Source organism: Thalassophryne amazonica, chromosome 7 (assembly GCF_902500255.1).
Source record: "Thalassophryne amazonica chromosome 7, fThaAma1.1, whole genome shotgun sequence".
Lineage (NCBI taxonomy): Eukaryota > Metazoa > Chordata > Actinopteri > Batrachoidiformes > Batrachoididae > Thalassophryne > Thalassophryne amazonica.
In genome coordinates, this window is record NC_047109.1 from 5,659,648 (window position 1) to 5,672,877 (window position 13,230).

The 13,230-nt window shown below is 43.3% G+C and overlaps 1 protein-coding gene across 3 annotated transcripts in view; it reads right to left on the minus strand.

Annotated features, from left to right (window-relative positions):
* tcaim (T cell activation inhibitor, mitochondrial) overlaps positions 1–13,230 on the minus strand; it is a 138,669-nt gene that overhangs the window by 53,682 nt on the left and 71,757 nt on the right. For all 3 annotated transcript variants that reach the window (XM_034173750.1, XM_034173751.1, XM_034173749.1), the window contains one exon: positions 3,226–3,348. In XM_034173750.1, coding sequence (XP_034029641.1) covers positions 3,226–3,348 — 123 coding nt within the window. The remainder of the gene's footprint in view (positions 1–3,225; positions 3,349–13,230) is intronic.

Genomic DNA, 13,230 nt, shown 5'->3' on the forward strand with positions numbered 1-13,230 from the left:
GCAATAAAGCTGTCCGTGCAATCACAGGACAGGCAGAGGTCGTACATGGGGTGTCCAGCAAGGCATGAGAACAGTAACCCGGCCCTCATGCCTACCACCTTTGTTTTGAGTCAGGAGGATGATGGCACCTCCTTCCTCCTGCTGCACCATCACGTGGTGGGAGCTGTAAATGTTCAAGATGTAGAGCTGCACTGCTGGGGCAGAGTGGCTGTATCTGCAAATAAAATTCACTTGCTGTATGAACTGATGTATCTGGAATCTACAGTTGTTTTAACGTGGTTGCAGCGGCGGTTTTTAATACAGGCCATGCGGGCTGTTGCCCTGGGCGGCATTTATGGAGGGCAGCACCGTGGAGCCAAGCACTTGAAAAAAAAAAAAAAATCATGTCCACCGCAAAATGGTTTTCTTGTCACTGTGTGTAGAACTGGCAAATTCGCGACCCCTGTAGGCAGTTCCAGGCACCCCTGCTTGCTGAAGCAGGGGTGAAAGAAGGGGGAGGAGCGCGCTGCGTGCGTACAGTTCACCTCTGGGTTTCTCTAATGGGAGGGACAAGTTTGGGGGGGTGGTTCATGGGCTAAAGTCTGTTACACCTCAACTTTCTTCCAAAGTCTGGGGTCCACTACTGGAGCTGTTGCCCCCGCTACCCGAACCCGGAAAAGCGGGTGAAGATGAGTATGAGTATGTGCTGTCGCACATGGAGAGGATTCAGCTTCATCACGAGCTGGGTGCAGCCGAATTCTCTCCATGTGTGGCAGGAATCCGTAGACAGGCGCTCTCCTCCCGTCTGCTCCAGTTTGTCATACATCACACTGATAAAGTGAGGAACCTTGGGGTAATTTTTGATCCTACGTTGTCCTTTGACCTCCACATTAGAGACATTACGAGGACTACTTTTTTCCACCTGTGAAATATAGTGAAGATTCGTCCCATCCTGTCTATGGCTGATGCTGAGACCCTGATACATGCATTCATTTCTTCTACACTCAACAAAAATATAAACGCAACACTTTAGGTTTTGCACCCATTTTGTATGAGATGAACTCAAAGATCTAAAACTTTTTCCACATACACAATATCACCATTTCCCTCAAATATTGTTCACAAACCAGTCTAAATCTGTGATAGTGAGCACTTCTCCTTTGCTGAGATAATCCATCCCACTTCACAGGTGTGCCATACCAAGATGCTGATTAGACACCATGATTAGTGCACAGGTGTGCCTTAGACTGCCCACAATAAAAGGCCACTCTGAAAGGTGCAGTTTTGTTTTACTGGGGGGGGGATACCAGTCAGTATCTGGTGTGACCACCATTTGCCTCATGCAGTGCAACACATCTCCTTCGCATAGAGTTGATCAGGTTGTCAATTGTGGCCTGTGGAATGTTGGTCCACTCCTCTTCAATGGCTGTGCGAAGTTGGTGGATATTGGCAGGAACTGGTACACGCTGTCGTATATGCCGGTCCAGAGCATCCCAAACATGCTCAATGGGTGACATGTCCGGTGAGTATGCTGGCCATGCAAGAACTGGGACATTTTCAGCTTCCAAGAATTGTGTACAGATCCTTGCAATATGGGGCCGTGCATTATCCTGCTGCAACATGAGGTGATGTTCTTGGATGTATGGCACAATAATGGGCCTCAGGATCTCGTCACGGTATCTCTGTGCATAAATGCCATCAATAAAATGCACCTGTGTTCTTCGTCCATAACAGACACCTGCCCATACCATAACCCCACCGCCACCATGGGCCACTCATTCCACAACACTGACATCAGAAAACCGCTCACCCACACGACGTCTGCCATCTGCCCTGGACAGTGTGAACCGGGATTCATTCGTGAAGAGAACACCTCTCCAACGTGCCAAACGCCAGCGAATGTGAGCATTTGCCCACTCAAGTCGGTTACGACGACGAACTGGAGTCAGGTCGAGACCCCGATGAGGACGACGAGCATGCAGATGAGCTTCCCTGAGACGGTTTCTGACAGTTTGTGCAGAGATTCTTTGGTTATGCAAACCGATTATTAAACAGCTGTCCGAGTGGCTGGTCTCAGACAATCTTGGAGGTGAACATGCTGGATGTGGAGGTCCTGGGCTGGTGTGGTTACACGTGGTCTGTGGTTGTGAGGCTGGTTGGATGTACTGCCAAATTCTCTGAAACGCCTTTGGAGATGGCTTATGGTAGAGAAATGAACATTCAATACACGAGCAACAGCTCTGGCTGACATTCCTGCTGTCAGCATGCCAATTGCACGCTCCCTCAAATCTTGCGACATCTGTGGCATTGTGCTGTGTGATAAAACTGCACATTTCAGAGTGGCCTTTTATTGTGGGCAGTCTAAGGCACACCTGTGCACTAATCATGGTGTCTAATCAGCATCTTGATATGGCACACCTGTGAGGTGGGATGGATCATCTCAGCAAAGTGCTCACTATCACAGATTGACTGGTTTGTGAACAATATTTGAGGGAAATGGTGATATTGTGTATGTGGAAAAAGTTTTAGATCTTTGAGTTCATCTCATACAAAATGGGAGCAAAACCAAAAGTGTTGCATTTATATTTTTGTTGAGTGTAGACTGGACTACTGCAACATTCTATTTTCTGGTTTACTGCAGTCCAGCATTAGGGGTCTTCAACTGGTTCAAAATGCTGCAGCCAGACTTTTGACACGAAGCAGAAAGTTTGACCACATTACCCCATTCTGGCATCTCTTCACTGGCTTCCTGTCTCTGTAAGATCAGATTTTAAGGTTCTGTTACTGGCCTATAAACTGTTCACGGACTGGCACCTCCCTACCTGGCTGACCTGGTTGAGCCCTACGTACCGGCTCGGGCCTTGCGTTCGTAGGGTGCAGGACTTCTTTGTGTTCCTTGGGCGAATAAAAAGTCTGTGGGTTACAGAGCTTTCTATTATCGTGCCGCTCTCCCTGCGTAAATAAGGCAGTCAGATTCTGTGGAAACTTTTAAGTCTAGACTTAAGACCCAGAACTATATTATGTGCTTTTTAAAATTATTTTTACTCTTTTATTGTGCCTTTTGATCTTTTAATTCATTTTGTTCTGTTTTCAAATTGTGAAGCGCCTTGAGGTGACCCTGTTGTGAATTGGCGCTATACAAATTAATAAATTTGATTTCATTTATGCCCTTTCTCAACAAATGTTCAAAATCAAAACAGTTTTGGTTTGCAAGCAACTGAAACAATCAACTTGTTTTTGACATACCTGATATCTTCCAGGCAAAACTCAAGGCACAGTTCCTTCTTCAGTCTCTCCAGCTCTTCTCTGCGAGGAAGACTAGCAGCATACTTGCTCGTTGCTTTGGGTTCATTGCCCTGAAGCCACAAGCTGACACAGAAAAGCACCATCGAAAGGAATGACTCCCACGCATTGTTTTAATGTGAAAATCATAAGGCAAAGGTTAGCATCACACACTGACACAAATAGGTAAAGTTAGTATCACACAGTGACAGGAAGAGCGAAGGTCAGCATCAAGTCTACCTTATTTTTCAATTCTGCAATGCATACACAGACACATTGGTAACTGAAATTCCATTACTCTCAGTCTCCCAGACAATACAGAGCAATAAAACAACAACAGTACAATATAAAATGAATACATAAATATGATAGTCCTTGGTTGGTAGACAGTCCTTGGAAATATGTTGAATGTTTGTGAGGTGGGTGTCAGGAGTTAAGTCAGTGACTGCGTTTTGTGTCTATGTTTTACTTAACTCTTAGCCTTGGTCACTGTAAGTGGTTTTTTTTTAGGGATTTAAGTTGTGGGTTATTCTGGGTTTTAAGGGCTTATGTGTTTTTATATGACCAGACCGATTCGGTAGCACGTTTCACTGGTCTTTTGAAAAATCTTTTTAACCAATTTTCAAATCACAGATTAGCTAACTGAGGTTAGCTAGCTGAGGATCTTTTGGCTCATAGCTGCAAGCTCGCAGCTCATCCACTGTTCGTCATCCCTGTTCGTTTGGATTCGTCTGTGAACCTAGTGGGAGTTTTGGCTGCTGGTGTCTAAAGTCCGCTGCCTGCTAACGTCTGCTGGCTCGTGGAGTCATTGAGGCCCGCTGGCCCACTCGCTGCTGAAGCCTGCAGGCCCACTGGAATCGCCGAGGCCCACTGGCCCATTCGCTACTAAAGCCTGCTGGTTCACTTCTGCTGAAGGCTGTTTGCTGTGTACCATCGGTGTCGGGACACCGTCGGCCACTGGTTACTGGGGATGGTCCGAAACACAGCTAACACAGCCATTAGCTGCACTCTGAATGCGTTTGGGTTGTTTAATTTTTTTCTCTCTCCTCATCCTTCTTCTTCCAATCTAGTTCTCGTATTATCGCTTGTTTTTTTCAGGTGTTTTGCGTGGGTCAGTACTATCAAATTGTGATGCTGGGGTGCATAGGCATATACCCATCCATCCTTGAATTTCTCCAAATCCGGCTACTGATTTAGTTGTTTCGCATCAACTGCTGCCCTACTATCTGCGAGTAGGAGTATCTGAGTAAACCGACTGAATCTACATTCACTGATGTTTACTTCTGTCCTACAGGGCAGTTTCACACACACAGAAAATTCACTCATTTACCTGAAAATCTCCAGCATCAACAATAAGGGCTCAATTCCTAATGTAAAGAGGAAATGTTTTATTCTTCTTCTATTGCCTGGCAATGTTGAGCCTAATTCAGGTCCCTCGCGCTCTCTGAAAAACATCAACACTCCTGATAGTTTCAGAGCCAGATCAGGCCTGGGCATCCTGCATTTGAATGTCAGGAGCATGCTTCCTAAAACTGATTTAGTATGAATCTGGGTACAAACAACTGAACCCGACATGCTCATGTTATCCAAGACTTGGTTGAGTAAATCAGTCTCAGACTATAACATAGCTATCAATAGTTAATGTTTTCTGCTGTGATCATCCCAGGAAAGGCGGAGTTGTAGTGATTTAGATAAAAACATGTTCAATGTGACTCTCCTTTCCTCTGTATCTATTAGCAAACAATTTGAATTTCTGGCATTGAAACTTGAACTCAAGCAGAGGCAGTGTCTCACAGTCATGGGCTGCTACAGGCCCCCCTTAGCCTGTGAGGCACTAAGTTCCTTATATAACTGTATCTCAAGGCTAAACTCTGGTGAGCTAGTGCTGGAGGATGACCTAAACCTGGTTGTCTTCAGACTCAGATAGCCTAAAATCTATCTGTGACTCACTGAATTTAAATCAGCTATTAGACAGTCCAACTTGGCCTAATATCAAACATCCCTCCCAATCATCGCTCATCAACTTAATAATAACAAAAGCCCCCCACAAGTATTTTAATGCTGTATTTAGGAACGATTTGAGTGACCACTGTGCAATTGCAGTAGTCAGGAATACCAAACTCCCCAAAACCAAACCACACATCTTATTCAAAGAAATTCTAAACATTTTTGCAAACAGGCTTTCTTGTATAATCTCTCTACTATAGATTGGAACCGAATATCTCTCCTTGCTTATATTGAGCTGGCCTGGCAGTTTTTCTATGATGAATTCCTGAAGCTAATCCATAAACATGTTCCACTGCATAAATTCCCGAATTAAGGTGCAGAACAACAATAGGTTTTCCACCGAAATTGATGACCTTTTAAAAGAAAGGGACCATGCCTGGTCCAAGGCATGAAAAACTAAAACAGAGGATGAATGGTTGTCTTTTGGCCAGCTCTGCAACAAATACACCTTTCTAATTAAGAAGGTAAATCGGAATACATCCCCTGGCAATAATTATGGAATCACCGGCCTCAGAGGATGTTCATTCAGTTGTTTAATTTTGTAGAAAAAAAGCAGATCACAGACATGACACAAAACTAAAATCATTTCAAATGGCAACTTTCTGGCTTCTGGCTAGTGTTTCTTAACACTATAAGAAATCAGGAAAAAAAATTGTGGCAGTCAGTAACGGTTACTTTTTTAGACCAAGCAGAGAGAAAAAAATATGGACTCACTCAATTCTGAGGAATAAATTATGGAATCACTCTGTAAATGTTCATCCCCAAAACTAACACCTGCATCAAAACAGATCTGCTCGTTAGTCTGCATCTAAAAAGGAGTGATCACACCTTGGAGAGCTGTTGCACCAAGTGGACTGACATGAATCATGGCTCCAACACGAGAGATGTCAATTGAAACAAAGGAGAGGATTATCAAACTCTTAAAAGAGGGTAAATCATCACGCAATGTTGCAAAAGATGTTGGTTGTTCACAGTCAGCTGTGTCTAAACTCTGGACCAAATACAAACAACATGGGAAGGTTGTTAAAGGCAAACATACTGGTAGACCAAGGAAGATCAAAGCGTCAAGACAGAAAACTTAAAGCAATATGTCTCAAAAATCGAAAATGCACAACAAAACAAATGAGGAACTAATGGGAGGAAACTGGAGTCAACGTCTGTGACCGAATTGTAAGAAACCGCCTAAAGGAAATGTGATTTACATACAGAAAAGCTAAACGAAAGCCATCATTAACACCTAAACAGAAAATAAGGTTACAATGGGCTAAGGAAAAGCAATCGTGGACTGTGGATGACTGGATGAAAGTCATATTCAGTGATGAATCTCGAATCTGCATTGGGCAAGGTGATGATGCTGGAACTTTTGTTTGGTGCCGTTCCAATGAGATTTATAAAGATAACTGCCTGAAGAGAACATGTGAATTTCCACAGTCATTGATGATATGGGGCTGCATGTCAGGTAAAGGCACTGGGGAGATGGCTGTCATTACATCTTCAATAAATGCACAGGTTTACGTTGATATTTTGGACACTTTTCTTATCCCATCAATTGAAAAGATGTTTGGGGATGATGAAATCATTTTTCAAGATGATAATGCATCTTGCCATAGAGCAAAAACTGTGAAACATTCCTTGCAAAAAGACACATAGGGTCAATGTCATGGCCTGCAAATAGTCCGGATCTTAATCCAATTGAAAATCTTTGGTGGAAGTTGAAGAAAATGGTCCATGACAAGGCTCCATCCTGCAAAGCTGAGCTGGCAACAGCAATCAGAGAAAGTTGGAGCCAAATTGGAGACAGCCTGTCAAAGTGAGCGCCAGGCACATGCTCACTCACTGCAGCCTGTCGCCACAGCAATATATAGAATAGAATAGAATAGAATAATTCTTCATTGTCCACCGATGTGGAAAAATTGTCTTTGGCTCACCAGCACAAAAAGACAACACTAAAATACAAACATAGTCATACAAACACACGAATAAAACAAAGATAAGATACATAAAATACATAGAAGTAAAGGAAGAAGTAGAATAAGACCTAGTAAGATAAATAAAATGTAAAATAAGATCTAATAAAATCAAATAAAACAGAAGTAAAGCAGTTCAGGTTTAATTTGTGGAGTGGTCACTTTTTTGAGTTCATTATGGTGACGGCATTTGGTATAAAAGATTTTTTGAAAGAACCTTTGGCCAGAGGAGCTCTGTAGGGCCTCCCAGACTTCAAGAGCTCAAACTGACAGGACAGAGGATGAGAGCTGTCTGCCAGGACTCTCTCAGCTTCCCTCCTCATCCTGTCAGTGTAAATGTGGGCCAGAGTCTTCTGAGGTTTTCCCACAATTTTCCCCCGCCATTTTTACAATTCTATTTAATTTGTCCTTACATTTACAACTCAAGTGACCAAACCAAACACAAAGATGAAATGTTAAAATACTCTCAATATGTGCAGAATACACAAGCTCTAAAATCTGTGAATTAACACCAAGACAACTCAGTCTTCTAAAAAGACTGAGTCGCTGTTAACATTTCTTAAAGATAAAATCAGTGTTTTCAGAGAAGCTCAAGTGACTGTCAAGAACTGTACCAAGATATTTAAAAGTTTCCACCGTTTCAACAAGCTGGCCATCGAGTGAAACTGGCTGCACGGTCAGTTCTTGCTTTGTGTGAAAAACAAGCTCCTTTGTCTTAGACACATTGATTTCCATCTGGCTGTCAAGACACCAAGCTTCATAGCCTTAGTGTGAGCGAGATAGGAGGCTTTGCCAGAGGAGTCAGATTTCTGTAGCAGGCTGACTAGGACCACGTCATCCACATATTTAATCAGTTTAAAGTTTGTGTCATTAACTGCAAATTCGTTTGTAAAAAGAGAGAAGAGCAGAGGTGAAAGAACGCTACCCTGTGGGCAGCCAGTGCTTATGATGAGCTCTCCTGACAGAATGTTGTTAGCACAAACTCTTTGAGAGCAACAAGACAGAAAGTCTCTGATCCAGAGCATCAGGCCCTTTTCAACATTTAAATCAGCCAGCCTTTTCAGAAGAATGTGTAATTTCATAGAATTAAAAGCTGCACTGAAGTCTACAAACAAAACCCGAGCATATGCTTTAGCAAGTAAAAGCTGCTTTGAGATCCTCTTAAAGGCAAACTGCAGAGGGTCTAGTTCACCAACCACTGTGGTGGTCAGGACGTCAACTAACACTCTCTCCATAGTTTTACATAATATGGAGGTTATGCCAATGGGCCAAAATTCTTCAGGTTTGCTTGCCCCTGGCTTTTTTGGTATAGGCCTTATTATGGAGAATTTCCAATATGTGGGCACTCCTGTGACAAGGAGGGAATTAACCAATCTGGAAAAGACTCCTTTTAATTGAGGAGCACAGTCTTTGAGTAGACGGGCTTTCAGGCCATCTGGGCCAGTGGCCACGTCATCCTCAGTGATGGCTGTGGGGGCTCCTGCAAGAAGATTTTTACAGATCTCATCACATTCCTGTTTATCATTCACTTTATCAAATCTACAGAAGAAACAGTTTAACTCATCAACAAAACATTGATCGATGCTTGTAAGAGCATCACATTTCTTACTGGATTTGCCCATCAGTGTATTTCGACCTTCCCAGGTTTGTTTTATATTGCCACTGAAAAATTTACTTTCTACTTTATTCTTGTACTCAGTTTTTGCCTTAAATATATTCCCACTCAGCTGTCCTCCTTTTTTCCTGCATTCATTGCACATTACCAGAGCAGAAGGCCGCCTTCTTTCATTAAGACAGATTTTCAATTGTTTGGACACCCAGGGTTTGTTATTTGGGAATATTTTCACAGTCTTAGTCTCTGGCACATTATCCTCACAGAATTTAATATAAGATGTGATGGTGTCAGTGAGTTCGTCTCCATCCAGACAGGATTCAAAGAAAACGTCCTAGTTTGTTTTATCAAAACAGTCTCTGAGTTGCTCTTTGCTTTCCTCGGACCACACCTGTACCTGCTTATTAACTGTTTTAATTCTTTTGACCACAGCTTTGTATTTAAGCAAAAGATGAATCACATTGTGGTCAGATTTTCCAAGAGGCGGTCTGCATACCGCTTTATAAGCCTCTGGGATGTGCCATAGCAACGGTCAAGCGTCCGATGTAGATGTGTAGGACAGTCTACATATTGCTGTAGAGTGGGCAGGTGGTCAGACAGACTGCAGGAGTTAAAGTCACCCAGAACGAAAACGGGTGGTCAGCAGAGCAGGTGAACGCATTATTATAGCTCTCTGCTATTCTCTCTCCTGCCTACGTCATCATTTGGACCGGGCATGTATACGAGAATGACAGTGATCTGTCCAAACTCCACGAAAGATAAAAGGGTCTAAAGATACAGTCAGTATCTCATAGTCAGGTGTGCATACTTGCTCTCGCATGCTGTACTGAGTGGCCCAGCTGTTATCCACAAACAAACACAGACCCCCTCCAATGGATTTGTGCGCAGTGCGCGCGTCCCTGTCCGCTCTGACAGCGGTGTAGCCTGACAGGCTCGGTGTATCGTGATGATCTTTAAGCCATGTTTCCGTCAAACACACAAGATTACTCTGTCTAAATTCACTGTCATGCTCGGCTCTTAGCACAAGTTCATCGAGTTTGTTGATTACCGAGCGGACGTTAGACAGAGTGATGACAGGAAGCGGGAATCTGCTGCGGCGTCTCCAGAGTCGGTGCCTCATGCCTCCCCTTGAGCCATGCTTTTTCCTCTTCCCCAGACATTTAAGAGGCCGTTGGATTTCCTGACAGTCTGCAGGTAGACAGACTGAAGGAACCCCACCAGGTGAGCGAAGTGACAAAAGATGCTCTCTGGTGTAGGTAAGGAAGCTTTGCCCGCTTGTGAGGCAGGTCCCGTGTGCAAACGCTGATAGGCAGAAAATGATCCACAGCAGCGCCGTTTTCATTGCGACGATAAGGTCCAAAGTGCAAAGTGCAGTGAAGTTCTGACAGGTCACATCCACATTAAACCAATGAACTGCTTAAAAATATACATGATACACACACAAAAATACACACGTACATCACAGTGGACAGTTGTTAGTCCATGTCCATCCAAACACAGTACGTGTTGTCCAGCCATGACGTCCAGAACCACAGATCTCCACAGTCGCTCCTGTCAGTGGCCACACCCCCTGTCAGTTCACCTCAAACACCAACGTGTCACTGTGTCTGTTTGTTGGCTTCTGTTTTATTCTTCTCTACAAGAGTCAAGACAGAAGTCAGACTACCAGAGCAAGAAATTTAGCTGAGGAAGCTTCTGCGATTTGAAGCGAAACGTCCTCACGTCAAGCAACCCAGTCCAGTCAAAGATTCAGCTTCTCTCTACTATGGAAACCACCTGGACAACTGAGAGCCTACACAGAAAAATCTGTTTGGAAAGCCACACTCCTGGGGCACTTAAAAATTTCACATTCAGCTCGACAGTGACTGTCTGCTGACTGTTGCTGTGTTAATAGCGTGGATGGCCACACATTTTCTAAGTGCCAAGCAAGTCATATTAGATGTTTATGTGTGTCAGCTGGACTTTGGCCGACACATGCCACGAAAGGGATCGATGGGGTCGCACAGCGCACACTTTGTCTTTCAGCCACTGGTGTACACAAATAGCTTTACGAGGCGTTGGAGCCAGCTACGATTTTACACATTTGCATACATAGTGCGCAATTCAACCAAATTCGCAACATGTGTGAAGGGGCCCTTATGTAATTACATTGTTGTTGACATGTAGTGCAGCCGGCTGTCAAGAGCCCAGCTCAGAAGCTATGAAGTACATTTGTGTCATTAATATCTGAAAGGAAATCCTTTTGACAAAAACTAAAGCTTTTGTTTATTTTTATTTATTTCCAGAGATCTAGGATCCACCATGTACACATTTTATTATGTCCAGAGATCAAGGGTCCAGTGACCATGTACAGATTTTATTTATTTTATTTACGTCCAGAGATTCTAGGATCCACCATGTACAGATTTTATTTATGTGCAGAGATCAAAAATCCAGTGACCATGTACAGATTTTATTTATTTTTATTTATGTCCGGAGATCAAGGATCCAGTGACCAATTTCATATTTATTCACTTTAAGACTCAATAAAATGTTGTTGACATAGAAAACCTGTAGCTCCACAGGTCTTCTTTTGTCTCTCTTTGGTAAAGCCTACTTTGAGCACACACAAAATTCACAGGAGGAATCAATAAGGAATCGGATCGATAAGCAGAACTGATAATGGCATTGATATCGATAAACACTTATCTCTAGTGCATTTGCAGGTATTAATGAGACAAATTTAACTCTAATGGAAGATAACAGAAGTTAGCATGCATGCTAATGTACACAAAATGCCTAGTAAATGACTCCTGAGGTGTTATCAGGTTACAAAAATAGCAATTTCAGTTTTAGAAGTGTTTATTTCTCTCTAGCTTTTATATAATATATTACAGAGGTTATATTTACACACAAACTAAAGTTTTGCAGCTAGAGTTTTGCAGCTAGCTACCAGCCTGTGACTTCACCATGCTAACGTCCGTGAAATAATATGTTCAGAGGTGTTATTAGGCTCCAAAAATGGCATTTTCAGTTTCAGAAGTGTTTATTTCTCGTTAGCGTTTACACAAGATATGAGAAACATTGCCATGACAGCCATGAAACAGACTGAAACAGAATGTGACATTTAACCTCTTAAAAAAACCCTCTTAAATAGGTCAAGGTTAGCCATCTTTGAACTTGTCCAAGGTCTGTGTTCCAAGAATGTTCCCTGTCAGTTTGAAAACTCTGGCAGTAATAGTACGAGAGTTATGAATGTAACTACGGTTCTATGAATTCCGGATGACCGCCAGAGGGTGGTGCTTTAGCACCTGGATAACTACATGTGCGCAGCACAGAGAGGTCGAGAATATATACCAACAAAGTCACGCCATTGGATGTGACCTGGGTGACGTCACTGGTTGTCTTTATATACCAGACGAACCCAGCGATCGTTTTTTTTTTTCGTAATGAACTCGCAATACTCTGAGTGACAAGCAACTCTGGCGGTCATCCCGAACTCACAGAATCATAGTTATATTGTAACTCTCGTTCTATTTCATTCCTCCTGACCACCAGAGGGCGTTACTTTAGAACCTGGATAGCTTAATACCAACAAGGTCATGAAGAGTCACCCTCACCTAGCATCAGCACTGGGGAGTGGAAGCAGACAACACCACCGAAGTCACCACAGGAGGAGTGGCCACATCCAGTCTGTAATAGCGGGCGAAGGTACAGGAGAAAGCCCATGTAGCAGCAGCACAAATATCACTCAAAGGAACACCCCTCAGTGCAGCCCAGGAGGTGGACATCCCTCTGCTGGAATGGCATGTAACTTTAGGAGGCTGAAGACCCCAGGACTTGTATACTTGTAAAATGGCATCCACGACCCAATGTGAAAGTCGCTGCTTTGATACAGCACAGCCTTTTTTGTGATCACTGTAACCAACAAACGGCATCCGTTTTCCGAATCCCAGCAGTCGTACTAATGTACTGCTTCAACATTCGAACAGGACACAGGGAACCTGAGACAGATAATCCTGTATCAGAATGTGGGGCATACACAGCCAAGGAAATTGGCTGGTTAACCTGAAAGGCTGAAATTCTCTTAGGTAAAAAGGATGGATTAGACCACAGCGTAACCCCAGATCCATCAGAATTCTATCGCAAACAGTTCTCAGCGACCGACAGGACATGGAGCTCTCCCACTTGTGTAGCCAAAGATACTGCAAGTAGAAAGGCAGTTTTCACTGACACCCACTTAAGATCAGCACTTTCAACTGGTTCGAAAGGAGATAACTTAAACCCTCCATCACCACTGGAAGGTCCATGAAGGTACGCGTGCAAGCCTTGGAGGCCGCAAACGTAGAGCACCTTTCAAAAAAATGACACACTAAAGAATGCAAACCCACTGACCTGGGTAGA